The sequence below is a fragment of the Elephas maximus genome, chromosome 12 (genome assembly GCF_024166365.1).
Source record: "Elephas maximus indicus isolate mEleMax1 chromosome 12, mEleMax1 primary haplotype, whole genome shotgun sequence".
Taxonomy (NCBI): domain Eukaryota; kingdom Metazoa; phylum Chordata; class Mammalia; order Proboscidea; family Elephantidae; genus Elephas; species Elephas maximus.
In genome coordinates this window covers 12,541,610-12,566,578 of record NC_064830.1, presented here as the reverse complement: position 1 = coordinate 12,566,578, position 24,969 = coordinate 12,541,610, and the positions used below count along the sequence as shown (strand labels likewise).

The 24,969-nt window shown below is 40.4% G+C and overlaps 1 protein-coding gene across 1 annotated transcript in view; it reads right to left on the bottom strand.

The window, feature by feature from the left end:
- The window catches only part of DCDC2C (doublecortin domain containing 2C), a 147,419-nt gene that overhangs the window by 99,423 nt on the left and 23,027 nt on the right, over positions 1–24,969 (bottom strand). Inside the window, exons 3-4 of the mRNA XM_049902815.1 lie at positions 14,290–14,366; positions 9,750–9,878 (exon numbers count right to left, since the gene is read on the bottom strand). Coding sequence (XP_049758772.1) covers positions 9,750–9,878; positions 14,290–14,366 — 206 coding nt within the window. The remainder of the gene's footprint in view (positions 1–9,749; positions 9,879–14,289; positions 14,367–24,969) is intronic.

Sequence of the window (24,969 nt, the reverse complement as noted above, 5' to 3'; positions counted from 1 at the left end):
GGGAGATATGATCAATATGAAACAAGAACAAGAAAGCATAACAAGAATCAACTGGAAATACTGATTTGAAGCTAGAATAGTTGAACCAAAGGGTACAACAGTGAGATGGACAGTAGAATGGATACAGATACAAATTAGTGTTTGGAAGATGAAATTGAGGAACTCCCCCTGAAGGAAGTGAGAAGGGATAAAGAAATACAGTATATAAAAGAAAAGTTTAGAAGTCAGGATGAATAGAAGTGCCAACATCCAGATATTAGGGAACCTAGAAATAAGTTAAAATAAAAGTGAAAAGGAAGAAGTATATGTGTAGAAATAATGAAGGACAAACCAACCCGTTGCCATCAAGTCCATTTCAACTCAAGGAAGACCAGTTCCACAGAATTAAAGAAAAGGGAAGACCTCAGATTGAATGAGCTCAAAGGAGAGACTACAGAAAAACTAACATCGAGATGCGTTAGTGTACCGTATAAGAACATAAACAACAAGAACATTCTAAAAGCCTCTACAGAGAAAGGGCAGATAGCTTACAAAGCACTAAGAATCAGAATGACATCAGATGTTTCAACAACACACTAAAGGAAAGAAAAAGTGAAGTAATATTTTCTAAACCTGAAAGAAAAGAACTTTGAAGCTAGCCAAATCTTCATTTAAATGGAAGGGCATGTTAAAAATATATATATATTCTCAGACTTACAAGGCCTCAGAATACTTGCCACATAAAGGCTCACATTGAAGATTTTTAGATGAAGTTGTTAAGTAAGAGGAAAAGCAAATTCAGGAGATGCCCCAAGAGATATACGAAATAAAGGTACAACATGTGTTGTCTTAAAAAACAAAAAAACCTAAGATCAAAGAAGGCATAACCACAATAACTGAGAATTCAATTTCTAGCTTACATCAGTATGATACGGGTTGTTTGAGGTGGGGCGAGAAGTACCAAGGAACATGAAAGCATGTTTACATTCTTGTGCAGATGGGAGAAAACACAGATATCAATTCAGAATCTACAAGACTTGGCTGCTGACAGATACTGGAGGTGACATACACACTGTCTAACATGACTCGAGGTTTTAATCCTGGGTGGCTGGGAGAATGATGGGACCATTAACAGAAACAAGAAAGATAAGTTCTAGAACTGATGGCTTGGGGGTGAAGGAGGAAAGGTGGAACAAGTGAGCAATCAACAGTGATATAACTGAAAAAAAAAAAAAATGGACTCTGAAAAGACTCAAGTTGAATGTCCTAGCATACACCAAAAGAACTTTACATTTTCTTTCAAGCAAAAGACTTGTAAAGATGAGGTTAGTTTTTTTTTTTTTTTCTCTCCAAGAGTTAAATGTTCTTTTCATTCAGTGATAAGACAAAATACGCAAAAGATTGAAGCTTAGATGCTTTAATGCAGGACACACAAGGTGCCTACCGAACCAAGCTCCAGCCAAAACCAACTGCCCAAGGTGCAAACCCGATAAGTGACACGTGGGATGCATGGCTGGGCCCACCCCCTCAGAGGACCAAATTGCTCAAGCATGTTCCCCTGCCACTTGTCTCTAAATTCTCCTTAACCTCACTCTCCTCAAGGAATGGTGACAAAGCCTACTTTTTTGATGAACAGTGCTGTGAAGGATAAATAAGAATTCAATGGTTGAGATAACGGACTTTTGAGACAAAGAAAATTACACGTGCACAGACTTGAAAATGGGAACCTGTGCGTCATATGCACAGAGCTGTAGCTTTTGCCAAAGTGTGAATTACATGAAGATGAGTGATGGGAATATGAGCATTAAATGAGATAATGTATATAAATGAAAGCAGTTTACACACTACAAAACACTAGATAAACACGAAGCATTTCTGTTAGCACTTATCTCAGAGGATGAGAGGACTAAATGAAACAATCATGTGTAAAATTGTTTTGTAAACTGGAAAAGCATTACCCAAATGTCAACTGTTAAATGATTTTTAACGCACCTTACCATTGGGGATATAGTAGAAAATGTACGTAAATATCTACAAATCTCTCTTAAATCCTCTCATTTATAAATAATTAAAGAGCCAATTTGGCTGTTTTCCCAAAATAAAAGTACAGTCTGCCCTAAAGGAATTTTGAAATCTTTATCTTTAACAACATTGAAAAAAAAAAGAAAACACATATAACTTTTAAAAGATATATTTGATTTTCAGTTGAGGTTTCAAAATCTTTATATGCAAGTTTTGGCCTGGGCACCCTAAAATCTGGACATAGTTGTACAAAGCCCCTCACAGTTCATGGGTCCCAATGGTTAGTTCAGCTGGCTTCCCATTAAAAAATAGAAATTTAACCCCAAGCTTTAATAAGTTTAAAATACTGTAGGTGAGATATGGCAAGTTCACAAATAACCGTAAAACAAGGTTGAATGGGATGGTAGGATTAAGAAACTATGCACTAGGACTAGTCTTCAGCCCTCTTCTCTAATACTGTCTCCATTGCAACTAATTATATGACTTTAAATACCGCCCATTAAGCTGATATATCCCTACTTTATCTCTCCAACCAGGCCTCTTCCCTGAGCTCCAGACTCATATACCCAACTTGTCATATCTCTATTCGGATGTCTAATAAGCATTTCAAACAGGACATGTCTATAAATGAATTCTTGAATCCCCAAGAACTTCCCCTTCTACTTTCTCCATATCAGGAAATGGCACCATCAGTCAGTCACCTAATTACTCTTACTAAAAGGCTAGGAATCATCCTTGACCTCTTGCTTGCTTTCTTTCATACTCCACTTGCAGTTTATCAGTAAGTTCCATCATGTAAGTCTTTCAAATATATACAAAATCTGACCACCTAGGACCAGCCACGCCATCATGGTCTCTCACCTGGGTTTCCTACAATGGCCTACAAACAAGTCTCCCTACTTCTACTCTGACACCCTACGCACACAGCCCATTACCAAGGTCATGGTAACCCCTCCCTCAGGACCCTCCAATGGTTTTATATCACTCTCAAATTAAAATCTCAACTCCTTCCCATGGTTGCAAAGCTTTTCTGATCTTCCCCTTCACTCTCTCTTCTATGCAAACCGTTACCACTCTCTGCCTCCATCATCAGTGGCCATCTGGCTATTCTTTAAACATTTAAGCACACTGAGCTGTTTCCCATCTAAGAATCTTTGGAAAACCGTGGTTCCTGCTGATTGGAATGGTCTTCCCCAGGTCACTGTACATTTCCCTTCTTCCTGTCATTCAGATGTGCTCTTAAATGCCTCCTCCTCAGAGAAGGGTTTCCTGACCAGCTTTTCTAAAATAGCCCTACACTTACCTACCCTAGTTTGTCACTCTCCACTCCTACCCTGCTCTATCTCTCTTCGCAGTAATTTACTACGTGGTACCCATCACTGGAGCCCTGGTGTCACAGTGATTAAGAGGTCAGCTGCTAACCAAAAGGTTGGCAGCTCAAATCCACCAGTCGCTCCTTGGAAACCCTAGGGAACAGTTCTACTCTGTCCTATAGGGTTACTACGTGTTGGAATTGGCTTAACAGCAACAGGTTTTTTGTTTTTGTTTTTGGGGGGTGGGCTTTGGTTGTTTGTTTGTTTGTTTGTTTGTTTGTTTGTTTAGTTTACCCATCACTACCTGGCATGTTGTCATGGATCTACTCTTTACTGTCTGTCCATCCCACCAGAATGTCTGTTCTACGAGGACAGGAACACTGCCTGCTGTGTTCACCACTACAACCCTAGTGCTTAGATAGGAACACAGAAGGCTCTTGACAAATATTTGTTGAATGGGTAAATAAAGAAATGATAAATATGTCATGAAACATCAGAAATGACCTCTATTTAGGGATGGGGAAAGTTAGGCGACCACCCAACATATTCATCATGTGCATTGTATCTCTTACAGAGGCGAAGCTTTGGCTGCTTACTGAATTAGGCAAGATGAACAGTACATGTAGGTGCTCAGATAAGTGACATCAATTTTAGTCAAACAGATGTCACTAACTGTGGTGGCAAGTCTGCTGTCATGGCAATAGCCTTCTTCGCCTCTCTCAGGCCATTTGCTGTCTTTGGGGTAAGTGCCATTCTCTTCCATAGTCAAGCTAGTCAAGAGAGGCAAAATCCAGTTCACCTTTCACCACTGCCCATTCTAAGTATGACTGCCACCTAAATTACGGATATTGATGTTGAAAACAGCCATGCTGGCTTATAAAGAAGAGTTTTACATACAATATAAAAAAAGAGTAGTCTTATTGGTGCGGAGCAGTATAAGGAAAACGAAGGATGGGAAGTTCCTGTCTTGAAGGCAGGAAAGTGCCAAAGAAAATGCATGTGCATTTGTTGTGTGCATGTACGCATGCATGTCTGTGTCATCTTGACATTCAGAATTACCTCTGAAAACAAAATGTTTGTATACCTAGACATTTATGGCCTTCTATAACCTGTTTCAACCATGTCAATCCAAGCTTACCTCCACTATTTTTCAATACAGCCAGGACCTGCTTCACACAAGACCCTTCCACAGCATATTCATTCCTACTGCCAGGATGTTTGATGTCCATACAGTCCCTATCCCCAAGAACGATTCCCTTAATTTCCACTACCCAATTCTACAGAATTCAAGTCAGATCCCACCTCCTCCATAAAGCCTTCTCCTTCTACCACTGCTGAGAACTTCCACAGACATGAAAGTCCTCACTAATCACACTAGCAGAGGACTGGACATTGCCTCAGGTTATAATTTAACTGGTTCTCTTAGGGGATTTGTCTAGCCGTGGAACAATGGTAAGGGTGTATGGATATATGAATGTTATGAAGTAAGTTCTTCCAGATTTTTTTGTTTGGTTGATTGATGGTTTTTTCATCACCACACAGCTCCTAGGAAAGTGTTAGGTATATAGGACATACTCAACAAATACTGATTGAATTGAAAATTGAGACTGAAAATAATTGTATTTTAGAGACTTAAAGAAACTCTAAGGATAAGCTCATCACTCTTTCCTTCCAGCAGGTAACAAGGAAAGAATTCAGGATTGTGGAACCTTGGTCAATTTACCTTCTCTCAACCTCAATTTCCTCCAGCCATGCTAAACTTCTTTCATCTCTTGGAATGTGTCTTGTGGCTCTCACTTGAAGGCATTTCTCTTAAAATTCTCACTTTCCCCAACCAGGGCCAGGAGTAGGGTAAGGCAAGCTAGATGCCTAGGGTGCAAAATTTAAGGAGACATTAGCTTTCAATGCTGTGATTCAAGAACCTCATTGGCCTCATCCTAGTCCCAGCCCTACCTCTGGCTTTTTCTCATTCTGTAGTTCTTAGGTCATATACCTCTTCGTCTGGGAGGTATTCCTAGACTGGGTTATAACACTGTCTGTCTGTTCCCCTCTCATAGAAAGCACTACCCTTTACTGTAATTACTCATTTGAAATCTGTCCTCTCTCTAGACCGTAAGCTCAACAAGGGTAAGAGCCTTGCCTGTTTTGCTCAGTGCTGTATCTCTAATACTTAGCACTGTGCCTCTCACATAGTCAACCCTCAACAAATGTTTATTCAAGGCACATTTTTAATACCAAGACCTGCAATAATCACACAGAGGCACACACACAATTTTACTTAAAGATTTCTCCATATTATATATGTGTGTGTGTGTACATATATGTATACATATCTGTACACACACAAATTATATCTAAAGTCAAGAACTATCCAATAAATAAAGTAATTTTAATTGGCTAGGTTTCTGACTGACACAAGAAGGAGGTATAACAGTAACCTCGGCTGAATCATATTAACCTTATCTAAGGAATGATTAAGGAAAGATAAATACAAATGACTTCTCAAATGGATGTTGAATATTAGCTATAGGTTCTGTTCAAAAGTAACATGTACATTGATTTTTTTTTAATCTGTTTTGGACTTATTATTTAATTCTTTCAAGTTTGGGATTTGTGCTTTCTAAGCATTGCTTTTATTTCCAAACTCTGTGCTTTTTTTAAACTCAACCATAAAGAACGAATTTAAGTTTCAGGGGAAAAAAAAGAAATAAGTTTATTGATCTAATGTCCTATTTTCCTTCTAAATATTCTGTTTCCTTGCTTCTCCTGTATGAAGATTTTCTTACTTTCACCACTACCATTCTACGTGTGAAACCTATGATTAATTCCACTACTGTTTCTGGATTCTTTCAAAAATACACACAAGTCTATCTACTCCACACAGTTTTCTGTTTCTGTAAGAATAATACAGTAATATTTATTATGCTGGAATCAATTGTACATTTACAATACTGATTTTTATGCAATTATCTAAATTCCTAGAACATTTAAGTCTACCCTAGTTATTCACCACCCTTACTAGGTTGTTACTCCATTGCACTAAATGCCCCAACAGTTAATGTCCACTCACAAGTGGATACATCAACTATAATTGTTGGTATCGCAACTGCTGACTGTAAATCGACAGTTATGTTTTAATCTACCCACAAGAGAGACTTAATTGACAAAAAAGCCAAATAAGATTAAACATTTGCTCTTCCACCATCATTCAGGAAACCATCACTGTCCATAAAGATGATTCCTTTAACACTCAGCATCATATCATATTTCTTTACTCTTCAACTTTAAAGTTCCTTGTCCTTCCTACATTTTCTCAGCTCACTCCCACAGCAATACCTTGACCTTGTCCCATATACCTCTCTTATCCCTCATATGTGTTACCAACTCTGATATATTAATCTCTCCCATGATAAGTCTTAGCCTTCTTGCTCTCTCTTTCCCTTTATCACTACACCCTCCCTCTGATCCCCTATCATAACCAGACCCTTGAGTCTAAGACCAAGGGAACAGTCTCTGGCTTCACTTCCTTTCACCACCAACTCTGACTTCACCTGCTTCCCTTCAAATCTCTTGTTTACACACTGAGTCCCTCTTCCCTTCTTGTCCTCCACTGCACTCACCCCACATCCTAATCCATTCCTCTGCCTTCTCCTCTCTTATCTGTGGCTGCTGAGTGTTGGAGAGCACCACAGTGCTGCAGGTTGGCCCACTACTAATCTGCGGGCTCCAGTCTAGCAGAGTCCTCAGTCCTACTTGGCAATTCAACTATTCCATACAGCCCTAAAACCCCTCCCATTCCCCTCTCTCCTTTCTCAGGAGATACTTTTTTCCCCTTTATACAGAGGTATCAGGCACTAATTCTCTCAACTTCTTTCCATCCTACCTCTAAACTGTTCATCCTCACGTCCACGCTTCACCTCAGAGGAACAGATTATCCTTCCTACCTCAGCTTATCCTTCCTACCTCAGCATATCCTTCCTACCACAGCTTATCCTTCCACCCACCTTCTAGGTCACAACCTCATCCAACTGTTCAGGGCCGTCCTCCAATTATTCTGCTCTCTCCTTGTGCTTCAGCCTCTTCCCCTTTACCAGGGCTTTATCCTCAGGAGATAAATGCGCTCAAATGTAACCCACATTCAGTGATAAACTATTGGCCCCTGAGTCCCCCTCAAGCAAGTATTCTGTAGTTCCTCTATATCTCCTCTCTCCTTTTTAAAGCCCACACTTCACTCTACTCTCCGTCTCCGTGTTCTCGCCCTTCATTCGTGTCCCAGCCCACTGAAATCTGGTTTTCATCTGAAACTGCTCTTGGCAAGGTCAGTTTATAACTGGTGGGTCCAAAGAACACGTTTTAGTTCTCATCTTACTTATCTGTGGCACTTGTTGTGATCCTTCCTCTTTAAGCCATTTATGCTCTGATTTCCATGTTTGTGCTCTCTTCTGGATTACCTTTGACCACTCTGGTTGCTCTTTTGCACTCTATTTCGTGGTCTTCCTTTTCTTATATTCCAAACTCTACTCCCGGGAAATCCGAGGAGTGGAAGGAGAGTTATTAAACTCTGACCCAAACTGGGTTTCTAGGATCCAGGACCGGAAACAGGCAAAGGGTAAGGTATATCATAGCTACGGAGTATGGTGCCAAGAAGAATTCAAAGAATAGAAAAGATCTCAAATCTCAAACTCCATCCACAGCCCCAGATCTGGCTGTCCTACAGGCATGTCATACTTGACTTCTTCAAGTCATCATCAACATCCAATCCCGCTTCCTCCCTCATGTTCACCATCTCAGAAAAGAATCTTAACAGGTTCAGTTGCTCACATCAGGAACCCCGTGGATTTCTCTCTCCCCATCTCCTCTCATGTCGTTTCAGCCTCCTAAGCATCTCTCTCCACCCCCATGGCCACAGCCTCTCACCCATTCACTGTATGTATCCCTGGGCAGATTATTATCACAGTCCTCTTACTAAGCTCCTTGCATCTCCACCCTCCCTGGCTGCCTCAGTGAGCTTTCTTACACACAAATGTGATCCAATAGCTGCAAGAGACCAAGCTCCTTGCATGGCCCGTGAGACCTTCATGACCTGGGTCCCAGACAGCCATTGTAGCCTCAACCTTAGCTGCTTCCGTCATGATAATGCTGAATTGTGCATTATTACACAATGTAAGATTTTCCCCAAGAAGCTGTGCTCTTCCAGGCTTTACCAATTACCATAGGCATAACAAATATCCTCACTAAATGCTCGTTATGCACCAAGCCCTATGTTAAGAACTTTATATGCATTATTGCAACTCTCCAAGGTAGGTACTATAATTATTTCCAATTTTCCAGATGAGGAAACAGACCTCAAAAAGTTAAGAATTTACCTGCAGTAACAAAGATACAGAGGTGAGATCTGATCCCAGGTCTGACCCCAAAGCCCATTCTAGTAGCCATTACACTGTACCGCCTCTTTTGCGCATGATATTTTGCTCCAGTGGAATTGATTTCCCCCACTAATCTGTCTCAACTCAGTGGCTCCCTCATGTTGCCTCCCGAGACTTCTCCAGACAAACTTAGAGGCCTTGATTGTACCAATACAGTATATTATTAAACTATAACTGTTGGTTCACCCAATAGAGGTCATTTGATAGCAAGGCTTTATCTTGTTTTGTTCGCCACACCTAACACGTGGTATTCCTTCCATCTTCCACTGCTATTCATAAGGTTTTCGCTGGCCAATTTTTTCAAAGTAGTAGACTGCCAGGTCTTAGTCTGTCTTAGTCTGGAAACTCTGCTGAAACCTGTCCACCACGGGTGATCCTGCTGGTATTTAAAATATCGGTGGCAAAGCTTCCAGTATTGCAGCAAAACACAAGCCACCACAGTAAGATAAACTGACAGACACATGGTAAACAAATCTGTCTTGGAAGAAGTACAGCCAAAATGCTCATTAGAAGTGAGACTTCATCTCACATACTTTGGACATGTGATCAGGAGGGATCAGTCCCTGGAGAAGGACATCATGCTTGCTAAAGTAGAGGGAAAAAGAGGAAGACTCTCAGCGAGATGGATTGACACAGTAGCGGCAACAATGGACTCAAGCATAACGACGACGGGGCAGTGTTTCATTCTGTTGTACACAAGGTTGCTATAAGTCGGAACTGACTAGGGGGCACCTAACAACAACAACAGCACGTGGCAGATACTCAATAAACTTTAGTGAATAAATAAATGAATGAAACTGGTTTAAAATAGCACGGTACAAAGACTGAGAAAACATCATCTGCTTTGAAGAATTAAAATAATTTAGTAAAGGAAAAGTTGGGAAGCAGAGTTTACAATGAATGAATCACTTTAGACCTCGCTGGTCCAGGCAGAAAATTTCCCCATAAAAAGTACAAAAACAAACTGCTATGGCCTTTGGTTCTCCTGTCGGGTACAGAGTCTCCTTACTTTCGAACGCCTCCTAGAGGGAAGACTTTTTCTCCAATCAAGGCCAGCACGCTATTCCAATCTGACAGACTGAATTTGGGTATAATAATTTTTGCAGGTGGAATAAATAATCTTCCATTTGTGAAAACACTGTAGGAATAAAAAAAAAAAAGAATTAATTAATACCTTAAATTTTATGTGTGGGAGCTAAAAATTCAAAGAAAAAATACAATTTCAGAACGATAAAAACAATGTGCTATAGCTGAGACACTTAAAAGTAATACGTGCCGTGTCATACAGACTATCATTACCAAGTTAAGCAGAACATCCTAGAATCTGGGGACATAACAATAAGGCTGGAAAAAAAATCCTTTTATAAAATACAAAACGCTCAGATGAGCAGAACAAAAATGATACTTTTTTTTGACTCTGACTACTATGATGGGTAAAATGGAAGAAAATTGTGTCCATTTGGAAAACATGAGGGGAAATTTTGCCTGAAAAAATGCAGCTATTTTCCCTTCCCATGGAGCCAAGAGAGTCTCCCAAAGGAAATCCTTTCAGAAGATAATAGAAACAATTGATTTCACTCTTACAGTTTTAGGGCAGTTTCAACGTGGTTTCGGTGGTTTGTTTTATTGTTTCTGTATGTTTGAGTGGGAGAGAGCGATGTTTGGTAGATTTTACTTTCAAAACTCAATACAAGGTGAGTAGTTACCATGGTGTTAATAAGATTGTGCCATCTTAATGAAAGTCACTTGGCAATAGTTTTGAACTCAAGTAACTCACATTAAAATAATGTAAAATATGAGGCTTACTTCTTTCAGTCTAAAAACAATGAAAGAGATCATTTACTAATACATAAATGCAACTTTATGATTCTGAGTGTATTTTTAGTTTTACATTATTATTACTATTGCTGTTATTTTTGTTTAAATGCAAATAATTTAGAAATTGGAAACATTTTTTCAGAGTAAATACAATTTTTAACGTGTTTGAGCACAATTAACAAAAAGGTTAATGGTAATTGTCTCTGGGGAGTGTGATAAAGAGGGTGGTTTTAACCAAAATGCCAAGGTAAACAGTCTGCAGCTTCTTTAAATATGACTAAATGCAAACAAAATAGGGAAATAACAGCTATATGTGTGTCTCAGGAAGACAATTCCTAGATTCTTCAAATGTCCAGAGGTTGAACAGAGCCATTTTAAAGGCACACATTATTTGCTAAAACTAAAGTCTTTGGTAAAGAAAACCGTTCTTTACATTTAGCCTGGGTTGTGTATCACTGAATGAAACCTCACCGGTATTACTTCTGCCTTTATTTACGTAAGGAAAGTAGGAAAATCCTTTTCCCAGCTAACTTCAGTTTTTTGTTTTTTTTTTCACTTTGAATTAATCACCCCAAAGGTAAAATACTTCCACATTTTGAACTTCATATAGTGGAGGATTCTAGAGACCTCTTTGGGAGAACTTCCAAGTTGTAAAAAATGAAACAATACCTTCCAATACACAAACATGGAAGAAAACTGAAGTAATTTAAATAATAGCTCCCTCTGATCCTAGACTTCCTTGTCTGTAAATTTAGGGGTTAGCCCAGATACCCTCTCAGGCCCCTTCTCCAGATTCAAGAGACTGTAGTTCTTTGCCTGGAATCAGTTAGGACACATGAAGAGACGAGGCCAGAAGTTTAGGCCTTCTCTTTCTCCCTCCCTCCCTTTGGTCTCCCATGAGAGGCAGATAATCAAGCAAAACCAGTTGTGGTTGAGTTGATTCTGCCTCGTGGAGACCCCATGTGTGTCAGAGTAGAAATGTGCTCCGTAGGGTTTTTAAGGCTGTGATCTTTTAGGCCTTTCTTCTGAGGCTTCTCTAGGTGGACTCGAACTGCCAACCATCCAGTTAGCAGTTGAGCCCTTAACCATTTGCACCACCCAGGGACACACAGACCCCAAATAAAACCACCCCTGGGGCTTAGACAGCCCTTTGCCAGGTTACTTTTAAACAAACAACAAACATAAGATCTTTTAAACTTTTCTACAAAGCTCATTCACTTTATTTTATTTTCAACATCTATCGAAATTGAATTAAAGAGTGAATGAGTGAGTAAGTGAATAAATTCCTTCTTATAAGGAGGGTAAGGGAAAATTGATGGTCAAGAGAAAATTGGGCAAGTGAGGTAACTTGCCTAAAGCTACACAGCTTTGTTAGTGACAGAACCAGGGCCTGAATCTGGCCTCACTCAGTAAACCGACAACTTCAAGCCCACGTGGTCATGACCAGCTAAATTCTGTGGTGACCTAGACAGCCAGGTAAACAACACATTCTCTCTCCAACATGCAGCTTCTCGGAGCATTAGCTCAATGAGTCCCTTGGTCCCTCTGCTTCAGATTTTCCATTTACAAAGCAGGGTCAAAACTCCCTTCCTTTCTTGAATGTCTGAGATTTTGAAACCAAACATAACTATTTTTCTGTGTGTTTGTTTTTATGGTAACAAGCAAACATAAGCAAGTATTGTACGCACATTTGGGTCCATCCAGCGGAATTTGTAGCACACCAATATAAAGAATGGAGCATGTGTTACAACAGTAAACGACTTATAATAGAAAAAAAAAACTCTGTCACAAGTGAAAATCATTGATGTCTTGGGTCATGCCCCCAAAAAATGTAGCTTTAGGGAAATGTGTCTTTGCCAGGAAACACTCACAAACCAATAATATCCCCTGAGATGTCTATACATTCTACAGAAAAAGACGTCCTTCATGAAATTTATAAATACTATGTCTTTCATTATTTTCCAAGACTTTTCATGTGTTTAGATGGCTTCTTTTCAGAAGCATAATGGAACTGTTTTTTATAGAAATGACAGTTGAGGTTTTGAGGATAAGTGAGAGGAACAAAGTCTGACTAGTAAGCAGATAATGTTTCACAGCCCTAAACCTTTATCCTTCTCCTTTCCAGTCTGGTGATCTATTGGGTCAAGCAGGGGTTTTTCAATCTCATGAACGTTCCACTGCCCTTTGCTTGACAGGACCAAGAGTGAGTGGCAGGCTGTCAGAATGCTGTGGATATGGCTCCTGTTTAACAAAAGGCTCGGAATGAACACCTGCTGCTAATGTCCCTTCTGACAGTATGATCTCAGGATTCTGTGGAAATTTGCTTAGTTATCTAGTGTTGCTGTAACAGACATACCACAAGTGGACGGTGGTAGTTCTACTCTGTCCTATAGGGTCGCTATGAGTCAGAATTGACTTCCCAGCAATGGCTTTGGTTTGGTTTTATATCACTAAAAGAAGGAGAGGAGGGATAAACCACCATTTAGTGAATTCCTAGGACATAACAGACACTGTGCGGGGCCCACATTTTGTATTATTAAAGTTAATCCTCACCGTAACCTTGCAAGGTGGGTATTATCAGTCCTATTTTACAAATGAGGAAACAAATTCAGAGAGAATTTGTGCTGTTAAGATGAAAAGCCAGGATTTGAATCAATGTGTTGTTTGAGTCAAGGGCGTTCTCTTTCTACCACTCTAAATCAACGTAAGGCAGATTGACCCACAACGCCATCTCCAAAAACTAAGCCAAAGTGGTCTCAATTCATCTAAATAAAGTTTACTGAGCACAGATATGCCTAAACCAGCCATGGCTTCCCAGGACAGCAGGGAATCGAAGCTCTGACACGTTCATTTTCTGAGGTGAGACTTGACTAGGACGCACCATAATCATAAAGGGCCTTTTGGTGATAAGAGCTCATGTTGTGAAAAATAACTTTTAAATTTCATTTCAACATTCAGCAGCTGTAACTAATAGATTTAAAAAAAAAAAAAAGTTTTTTTAATCATGCGATTTAGTGTCTAAGACTGAATTGTGTGCTCTTCTTACCTTTCCATCCCACGCTATAACCATGACATGGTAACCAGATTGTTCTCCCAAAATCAAGGTTCCAAAGAGTAAAGAACATATAGCACTTGAAAGACAATCATAGAGAAGGTAATCATAAAAGAAGAATTACACTTTCAGAGAGAGATGATAAGGTAGAAGAGAAGGGGGGGCAGGAATGAGGTAGAAAAAGGCTCACAGAGAGTTTTGCCAGGCTAGACAGTATTATTTCTAAGGAGTGTTATGGATTGAACTGTATCCTCTAAAACTATGTGTTGTAAACCCTAGACCCCTATACCTGTGGATCTAATCCCGTTTGGGAAAAGACTTTCTTTGTTATGTTAACAAGACCATGTCAGTGTAGGGTATGTCTTAAACCAATCACCTTTGAGATATAAAAAGAGCAGATTAGGCACAATTGAAGGAGAAGAAACACACCACATGAAGGTAACCAGTGAACCAAAGAACAGAAACTGAAAAGAGACAAGGACCTTTCCCCAAAGCTGACAGAGAAAAAGAGAAAGCCTTCCCCTAGAGCTGGCACCTTGAACTCAGACTTCTAGCCTCCTAAACTGTGAGAAAGTAAATTTGTTAAAGCCACCCACTTGTGGTCTTTCTATTATAGCAGTGCTAAGAAACTAAGACAAGGAGCAATGGCAACCTTTCATTTTAATAACATTGTACTCACTTTATATGTCGGGATATGCGATTAAATGTTTGCCACCTGGAAGGCACATTTATTTCACAATGTACCACTGGTTTAATCTGCAAAAAGAAAAAATAAGCCTTAAAATTCAGTTCAAGTTAGCAAACACTTGTTATATACCTGTGGTATGCACAGCACCACCGTCAGAACATAAGTAAAAAGTAGGGGAGGGCTTTGCCAAGAGAACATACAGGAGAGGATCTAGGAAGGATTCAGAGAAAGAAAGGGAATCCTTGATATGTGAATGGGATTCCAACAAGTGCATTCAGAAGTGATGTTGGGGTGAACGGTTATGAATTTCAAGCGTAGGAAAAGGTTCAAGTGACAAAGCTCAGAGTGTAAAGGGGATAAAGTGATAAATAAAGGTGCCAAGAACCAACCAGTTTCTGAAGGAAGAATCATTTCTAACTAATGGTGACCCCACATGTATCAGAGTAGAACTGTGCGCCACAGGGTTTTAAATGGCTGGTTTTTCAGAAATAGACCACAGGCCTTTCTTCCCAGGTACCACTGGGTGGCCTTGAACCTCCAATCTTTCAGTTAGCAGCCAACTGTGTTAACCATTTATACCACCCAGGGACTCCAAAGGTGCTAGCTTTATAGGCTTTATGGTTCATGCTAAGAATTTAGCCAATCATTCCTTCAATAGACATATATTGATAACCTCTATGAGTTGGAATCGACTCCATGGCAATGGGTTTGGTTTCGGGCTTATTATTCCCTAGGTAATTTGCTTGGCCAATTTCTGGGGTCTCAGAAATAGATGAGGTGGCTTCTAACAGTAAGTCACAAGATTTGAGTTAGACAGTCCTGCCAAACAAATGAAAACAACTCCCTGTATTTCCTGACCCCTTTCCACTTTTTTCTGTGAATCCCGTCTGAGAGGCTAAGCCAACAGACCCCAACGGACTGAAGTATGAAGTTGTGGCTTCATTACAAATTCATACTCCAGTTCATGGGGATCAAGACCCTCAAGTGGGAAAAGAATCTCTGAGACCTGTCACAGGTGAGCAAAATCTCTCATCTTCATGATCCTATTGTTTATGAGTACACAGAAAAGCAAATGGAGGAATTTTCTTTTTCTGGGTTAATGATACCTGTGCTAAAGGCTGTGGTGACAGCCCCACACACAATCCCAAGCTCACCTGAGGATAACCCTCCAAAATATCTATCTGTGTGTGTCCAAAACTCAATTCATTACCTCCTTTCTGAATAACTGCTTCTGTTTGTTCTGTACCACCACTCCAGCAGGCTGAAAAGCTTTGAGTCATTTTCACACCTACCTCACATCCTATTAATTGTAACCAATTTTTTTTTTTTGTACCTTTGCCTACATTCCATATCCTAGCTCTGTTGCATCTCCACTGTCTTAGTTCAGATTTTCATTAACCCTTCACCTTGGCCATTGTAATAGTCTCTCAAGGGATTCTCTGCCAGAGCCTCTCGTCTCTGCAGTCCTTCCCACATCCCACTGCCACAGTTGGCTTTCTAACAGCACAGCTCTAATTATGGAACTCTGCCACTCAAAAATATTTGATGGTTCCCCACAGTCCACAGAAAACCAAACCAAACCCATTGCCGTCAAGTCAATTCTGACTCATAGCAACCCTATAGGACAGAGTAGAACTGCCCCCGAGGGTTTCCAAGGAGCACCTGGTAGATTCGAACTGCCGACCTCTGGGTTAGCAGCAAAATGCTTAACCATAATTATCCTGCTCCCCCTCTCAATCCATGACCCTTTCCTCTTTACCACCCCAGTCCTAACCTGAAACAAGCAAAAGGGATTATAAAATGCTCCAAAGAAATCTCAAAGCCCAGCATATCAAGGAGGCTTTGAAGCTGGCTAGTAGTTCAGGTCTGACAAAGGCATCTCTCCTTCACTTCCCCTACTCTGCTTGCGTCCTGCTCCCTGTCCACTCTCCAGCCTCAACGCCAATCCCCACCAATTTGTAGAGGCTCTTGCTTCTCAAGTTAGACATCTGGCATTAAGGGCTTGCCCCAACTATTGCTGTGCTTGGCCCAGTAAGAAGGATCCAACGGCATACCTAATTTCCTCCCTGTGCCCACAATTGGGTCTCCCACTGTACCTGCCATCTCCCATATCTCCTTCCACTCCCAGGCACCTGCTAGGCTTCCCCTACTCCTACACAAGACATGTCACTTAACCCTCTAATGTTTCTGTTTCTGGAACTCTATTGAATTACCTCAATAAAAGTAAAAAAGTCACCAACAAAGCTCCTTCGAGAAAAACATGCAACCTGTGTTCTCTAGGCTCATAATGAGAGATAAGAAAAAGTTGCACATGCCATTGAGCGGTAACCAATGATTGACGTCTCATGCTTTCCTGAGAAGCGTTTTTTAAAAGAGGGGGGGTATTTTTAGCTCACTAATGAACCTGAGAATCACCCTTCAGCCAAAGATTAGACAGGCCCATAAAATGTCAACAAGACTAAAGGGGCATTAATAGCCCAGGGGCAAGGACTAAAAGGCAGGAGGGGACAAGAAAGCTGATAATAAGGAACCCAAGGTTGAGATGGGAGAGTGTTGACATGTTGTGGGGTTGTTAACCAATGTCATAAAACAATATGTGTACTGTTTACTGAGAAACTAATTTGTTCTGTAAACCTTCATCTAAAGTCAATTAAAAAAAAAAAAAAGGAAGGGAGGGGAGATGTGTTATTCTGGATCTTCTGAAGGAGACAAGCGAGGCAGTATCTCACAAGAGTCTCAGGATGAAGGGTAAGAAGACCAAAGAAAGACAGCTGGTATTGAGAAGTCTACTTCACCCTCTGGCTGTAATTTTAAAACACTATTAGTCAAAATAGTCAAAATGACTGAAAGGCTGTGGATAAAGCAGAGCAAATCTTGGAGGCAGCTTGGTAGATGGGAAAAACCACAGCCTTTAGAGTTAGACTTGCATCCAAATTCCAGCTCTATCACCTACCATCCGTGTGACATTGGAGACGCTATTTTATCTCTCAGAGCCACAATTTTTTACTTTTTAAAATAGGTATAATAGTATCTTGCAGGGATTTTATGAGAATTAAATGAGATAACATTTTATAAAAGGCACAACGCAATACCTATCACATAGTAAAAATATTTATCCAATAAATATTAAAGTCCCTTAACACACAGACAGAGAGAGTGGGATCATTTAGCATCTCAATATTACTATGATCAAGATAGAACTGATTTTACCCATACCCAGTAAAAGTCAACTGATATTTCTGAGAGTTTCCCATCTCAGAAAATGGCACCAACCTAGACCACAAAATGTAGGAGACATCCTTGAGTCGTCTCTTCCCTTACACCTCACAAATAAACCATCAGTGCCTCTACACTGCTAGCGTGTTGGGCCAGGCCTCCATCATTCCTTCCCCACTGGTCTCCTGTTCCTTTAATCCCCCAGTCTGCTCCCCCAACCAACAATCCTTTCCTCACACAGCAAGCAGAGTAATCATTTAAAATATAAATCAGATTGTGTTACTCTCTGACTTAAAATCGTCTAGTGATGGGAAGATCCAGGCTTACACTAAAATCCCCATTTCTCACATTCATGTGGTCTGTTTGAGCTGATGTTTGCCTACCTCCCTGCCCTCAACTCTCTCCACTCTTCCCCTTCCTCCCTGCACTCTGACCATTCTTGGCTTCTTTCAGTTCTTAAACATCAGGTCCCCACAGGTCCTTGTGACTGAAATGTTTTCCCAGACTTTTGCATAGCTTGCTCCCTCTTGCATTAAGAAGTCAACTTAGATGTCACACCTCAGAGAGGACTTCCTTGACTAATCACAGCACCTTGTTTTCTTTTCATCATGTTGTTGCTGTTAGGTGCCATCCAGTCAGTTCCAACTCATAGTGACCCTATAGGACAGAGTAGAACTGCCCTATAGGGTTTCCAAGGAGTGGCTGGTGGATTTGAACTGTCAGCCTCTTTGGTTAGCAGCCAAGCTCTTAACCACTACACCATCAGGGCTCCATTTTCACTTAATATTGCCTAACATTTTCTTGTTTATTTATTTGCTTATTGTAGATTTCTCCTTGTAGAATGCAAGCTTCCTGAAAAAGGGTACCTTGATTGTCATGTCCAACAACACATCCCCAGTGCCTAAACAATGATTGGCCCACATTTGGTGTTAATAACTATTTCATGAATACAAACGGATGAGTAAATGAATGAAAACTGCAACGGCAAGTGAAAAAGAGCTCACACACTCCAGGATGGATCCCAGGAAAAGAGAGATCACTGAAGATTATGGTAATGCCCATCTACACCCATTTTTACCATATTGTCATACTATATATAAAATTATATACACCTGCATACTAATAGGGGCCCTGGTAGCACAGTGGTTAAGTGTTTGGCTGCTAACCAAAAGTTCAGCAGTTCGAATCCACCAGTCACTTCTTGGAAACACTCTGGGGTGGTTCTACTCTATCCTATAGGGTCGCTATAAGTCAGAATCAACTCGACGACAACAGGTTTGGTTTGGTTTGGTTTTTGCATATTAATTGTGAAAAATCAAGGTCATGAAAATCAAAAAACTTGCATGAATTTGCAGACCTAGTTTAAAAACAAAACAATGGAAATTATCCTCTGAAAAATTCTATTAAGGTACAACCACCCTAGAAGCAACTACCTCCTTGATTGCATAAAATTATGGAAACCATGAGCTAATTGCTCTTTGGATGGGTTAATGATTCATTAACCTTGATATCATCTGCCTAATGAAATAACTCCAGCAATTACATCCAGGACCCTGGATTTTTTTCCCTTGTACCCCAAATAATAACCTACTAAGAAGCATTAAGCAAATGTGCTCTTATGTTACAATCTAATGATGATGACAGTTTCATTAACACTTGTCAGAGCCAAAGACTCATGTCACTCATCTGCCCTGAGAGGCTGAAGAACTCACTGGGCTTTAGATGTCTTTAACTAAGAGCCCAAGATAATTAAACCAAATCTAAAACAATAACTGAAAACACTTGAGATTACCATAGGTTTATTTCCCCTTGGCAACCATCACTTATTGAATGTCTACTATGTATGAGGCACTGTGCTAGACTCTTCAAATAGTGTAATATCTAATATTCAAAATAACCATGCAAAATAGCCAAATAACAAAGATTCAGGGCATTAAGTAATCCACCCAAGAACACATAGCTAGTAACATGCTGACTTATGGTAAGTCATCAAAAAATATTACAGTTGTTAGCAAAAGGAGGGCTCAAAACTACACCAGCATTTTGAATTAGCCATGATTATTTTTTTTTTACAGAACTGGCTTTTCGTCTTACTAGCTGTGTAATCTTGATCAAGTTGTTCAACTTCCCTAAACCTCTGTTTCTTCATGCGTACAAAGCAGATAATAGAAGTACAATACCTCATAAGGTCTCTGCTTTCAATATGAATAACACAAAATTAGACGATGCATGTAAAGTGCTTGGCAAGATGCCTGAAATAAATTAAGAGCTCAAAGGGGAATAACTGGTGGTAGTAATGGTGCTGGTGGTCTAAAGCTCCAAAGTTCTTGCTCTTTCTACCTCATCAAGCTGCTCCAACTAACCGCAGTGAACATTCTCACAGCCTTTTCCATGCAAATAATTAAACAAAAAAGACTCAAGAGAATTTGGAATCAACAAAGACCTCCTCATGTAACTACATCTAGGGGAGAGTCTCAAAATAAGCCAATAGAGCTTATCATGTTCTTGTATGGTCAGTGCCATGCAAGGTAAATTAGAAGAGAATGGTCTTGCTAAACAACAGGAGATGTTTAACCTAAGCATCTAGAAAGATAAATCCCAAAGGAGATGTGCAGTTCCCAAGAGAGCACAAAACCCCTTAAGAAAGTGCAACAATTTTTATCTTTCTTGTTTTCTTCATAAAAGCTAAGAGATTGCCCTGGGTCACCTCCAAGGTCACTTCCAATTCTCATTCTCTGATGCTTTACTCTCTCCCAAAAAAATGTCTTTCTGAGAGTCTTAATAATTTAGGTGTTCTGAAGCAGTGAGGTAAGGAATGAGAAAAGGGCAGATCAGAAACCACCGTTCACCCACCTGTGCACCATCACCTGTAGAAATGTAGCAGTCTGGGCAAGCTCTGAACGCCTGCCGATGGTTTTATGCTGCCTTACGGGCTCCTGGGATGAACATGCAAGTGTGGCTATAACACAGCTCTTATGCCAAAAATGAGTTTTTATTTTCAGTCTTTTGGAAATGTTTCCAATTATTTTATGAAAAAAAAAAAAAAAAGAACCATGATCATGACTGGGGTCTTGTAGTTCACTTAGCTGATTTCATGTACTTTAGAAAGGGCTGTCATGAGTCTAACAGTTATGGTTTTTTTCTCCTCTGCAAAGTTAGGGAAGAGACAGGCAGCACGCGCTTGCCCTGCAGCTATCAGAGCTAGAGAAGCTTTGGATCATCTGGACCAAGCTTCCCATGCTTCTGCTGAGAAAACTGAGCCTTGGCAAGTAGTAACTTGCTGCAATGAGCGACAAAGTGCCAAAGTCAGCTAAAACCAAGAGCTGTTGATGCCTGGACAAGTGTGTTTCCCACTTCATTGCTCTTCCTGAACTGCAATTGCAATTCAAATTTTAATATTTCAAACGCCATTTTTTTTTTGTAATTTATTTCTTCATATTGAAAGATGCTTTACCTTCTTCTCCAAAGTATTTTGAAATCCTAATGGCTCCTTGTACTTAAGTTTCTCACCCTCGCTCCCTCTCCTCCTCCTCACCACCCCAGCAACCTTAAGCTTCTCTCTCATATAGTGGGGAACACACATATCCAAACCAAGTAATCAACCAGCAAGTATTCTTGGAGTGAGGTCAACACTCAAAGGACATCCTTCATTATTCCTTTTGTAAAAAGAAAATAGTTACAAACGAGACTAACCACTTCTATTGGCCTGGTGCTAATCACTCACACTATCTGCACAATCTCTAATGATAAAAATTTGATAGCCAGTATGTAAAACATCATAGAAATGGAAGAAAAAAGGGAGATTAAGACTATTGGGTTGACAAATTAAGAAAAACAAGGGTAGAAGAGGTAAAGGGAGTACAGTTTTAATCAGTATAAATTTTGCCAAAGTTAATTGATCCTATCTGCCTGGGTAGTTTGATTATCCAGTTAAAAGAGAATAGTGAAACTATTGCTAAGCGTCAACCTATGGAGGAGGAAGAGTTATGGGTAACAGCTTCTATGACCAGTCTAGGAAAAGGAAGCCAGATCTACAAAGAGCAGTGAGGTAGATGAGAGGGAATGAAGCAACAGGGCTAAGACGACATTGGGTGATCTGATACGGGCCAAGAGTCTGCCCATCCAAAAGTATCTTTCCCATCAGCCTGACATGGAAACTGAAAACTCCACTATTGGTGGCTGTCATGGATTGAATTATGTCCCCCAAAAATAGGTGTATTAACTCGGTTAGGCCATGATTCCCAGTATTCTGAGGTTTTCCTCCATTTTGTGATTATAATTTTATGTTAAAAAGGATTAGGGTGGGATTGTAACACCCTTACCAGGTCCAAAGTACAGGGAGTTTCCCCGGGGTGTGGTCTGTACCACCTTTTATCTCTCAAGAGATAAAAGCAAAGGGAAGTTAGCAGAAAATGGGGAACCTCATACCACCAAGAAAGCAGGACCTGAGGTTCCTGAGCTGAGATGTTCCCGGACCAAGGGAAGACTGATGCATCACAAGGACCTTCCTCCAGAGCTGACAGAGAAAGCCTTCCCCTGAAACTGGCTCCCTGAATTTGGACTTCTAGCCTACTGGAATGTGAGAAAATAAACTTCTTTTTGCTAAAGCCATCCATTTGTGGTATTTCTGTTATAGCGGCACTAGATGACTAAGACAGTCACCCTTTGGATGAAGACATTGTCTCCAAAAAGTCTGTGACAAAAATGCAAATACGTCACATGGCAGGGAAAGGAAGTTAAGCCTCTCCCATTAACACAGCAGCAGAGATCATCCATGAAGACCTGAGCCTGGGGGAGCGGGGGAGGGAGGCATTTGGGAGTAGCTGGATGAAAAGGAGATCTTAAAAAGAAAGGGGAGACAGTGAAGAGAAGCATACATCCCCACGCAACAGTACCCATGGCCAACCAACACTGGAGTTACAGACTCAGCTCTGTCCACTCCCAGCTTTCCTGCCTTCCCCCATCTTCCTGCAGTACACTTTCTTGAATATCTGGCTCTACCTTCTTCCCCAAACTTTCTTCACCATACAGCCTAATGTGGCAATTCCCCCTCAAACCATACCATTCACGGTGCCCAAAATACTGTGTATTTTTCATATTATTCCCTTACCTTAAATGCCCTTTGCACAACCTTGCCCAATTACCAGGTGTAATCGGAATAATTTTTTTAAGTTCAAACCAATACAATTTTAATTTCCTCATAATACCATATGTCTTCTTTGCAGCTTTCCCCCTTCTGAGACAGAGCCATGTCGTTTATTGCTCCAAGACATCAAAGGGCTAGTATGTGACCTTTAGCAACACAAATGGCTTGTCAGAGCAGAACTAGACAGTTTAGTTAGCAAACAGTTATCTAGCACTCACTGAGCTCTTTACAATCCTGTGGGACAAGTACTATTATAATCCCTGTTTCACAGGTGAAGAAACAGAAGCACAGATTCTCAGAGTGTAGTAAACGAACTTCTCCCATAAAAACGGAGGCAAGGAGGAATGATATGATGGAGGGGAGAGACCACCCTTTTTAGCCCAGTCAGTCAGTCAGTCATATAAATCCTTATTCCCTTTCTGGTCCTTGACTGAAGCAGATGGTGAGACCCGTTGGAAGAGCCCAAAGGAAGAGACACTTTTGCCCTATTGCCTGATTAGCACCATAGTGAAAAATGCCTCTCAGATTTTCCTGACACCAGCCTGGGCCAGCCATATCAAAGTGAACTTGGCATTCTGGAGTGGCTAGGCACAGAGAGGGAGGCCCTGAAGTTTAGTTTTCCCCAACTGCTCTCAGATCCAGTGAGCATAAATGGGACCAAAGATGTCCTGAAGTGCCCCCTCCTTTTGGACTGGGGTGTAGACCAGGCTGGAGCAGCTGAGAACCTGGCTGGAAATATCTCCACAGACGGTTGCTGTGGAGAAGGCAAAGGCTCCAGGGTGAAGGCCCCAAATCAGACAGACAAAGTGAGACTGAGTCAAACAGGGCTCCCAAGGCCAGAGAAACCACAATACAGTTACGCCAGACACCTAAGGCAGCCCCACACAACAACAGGGCACGCAATGCCCAAATGCTTAAAAAACAATGCCCACAGACCCAAGGAGTCAGAGGATGGTATACCCCAAGATCCTCAACTTTCCCTGTAGACCACCAAGTGGAGCAAGCTCCACTCCCTCACAGCACCCCCCAAACACACACACACTGCAATGCCAACCTCAAAGAAGCTGGAGAGAAAGAGGCAGGATTAGAGAGATGCATTCTTATTCCAAAAGACTAAGCACGACCCAAGAGGATCATTTAAATTATAAGAGCAGACTTCCAAATACTCGTTCCCCTACAAAACCAAAAACCAAACCCATGGGTTTTGTCCAGTCAATTCTGACTCATAGTGACCCTATGAGTAGAACTAGGACAGAGTAGAACTGCCCCACAGAGTTTCCAAGGAGTGGCTGTTGTATTCAAACTGCCAACCTTTTGGTTAACCACTGTACCACTTAACCACTACACTACCAGGGCTCCTCTCATTCCCCTGCTCTACCTTAAACAGTATACTTCAGTTTCTCTGCTACCAACCTCTGTGCTTTTTTATACATTCTACTTTTACGTATCTGACTAGTCTTAGAATACATTGTTATAATTTTTCCTTAAGCAGTCAATTATTTCTAAAAGGATTTAAATACTAAGAGAAAAATATTTACCCGCGGTCAACCACGTAGTTACCATTTACAGTGCTCCTCATTCCTTTGTGTACATCAGGATTGGCAAGCAATGGCCAATGGGCAAATTCTGGCCTTTTTCTTTTTTTTATGTGGCGCATGAGTTAAGAATGTTTTTTACATTACTAAGGGGGTTTAAAAAAACAAAAACGTGCAAAATAGAATGCATGTGCCCTGCAAAGTTAAAGATATATATCACAAACCACTAAAATAACAAAACAGAGGGTTTATAGCTAACAACTCAACAAAGGAGATAAAATGGAATTATAAAAAAATTTGGTTAAGCCAAAGAAGGCAGAAAAAAGAGAAGGGAAACAAGAAACAAATGAATAGAAAACAAGTATCAAGATGATAAAATCAAGCCAAACAATATCAATAATCACATTAAATAAAATGGCCTAATACCTCATATAAAAGGTAGACTGTCAGAATGGATTAAAAAGGAAGACTCATCTACATGCTGCCTATAAGAAACCATTTTAAATGTAATGAAACAAATAGATTAAAAGACACACCATACTAACACTAGTCAAAGAAAAGCTGGAACTCTATTGAGATCAAAATAGATTTCAGAGTAAAAAAATATTACCAGAAATAAAAGCTCATTTCATAATGATAAAAGGGTCAATTAATCAAGTGGACATCATGATTCTAAATTTTTACCCACCTAATAGCAGAGCGTCAAAATATATGAAGCAAAAACTGACAGAACTGCAAAGAAAAACAGATGAATCCACAATTATAGTCAGAGAT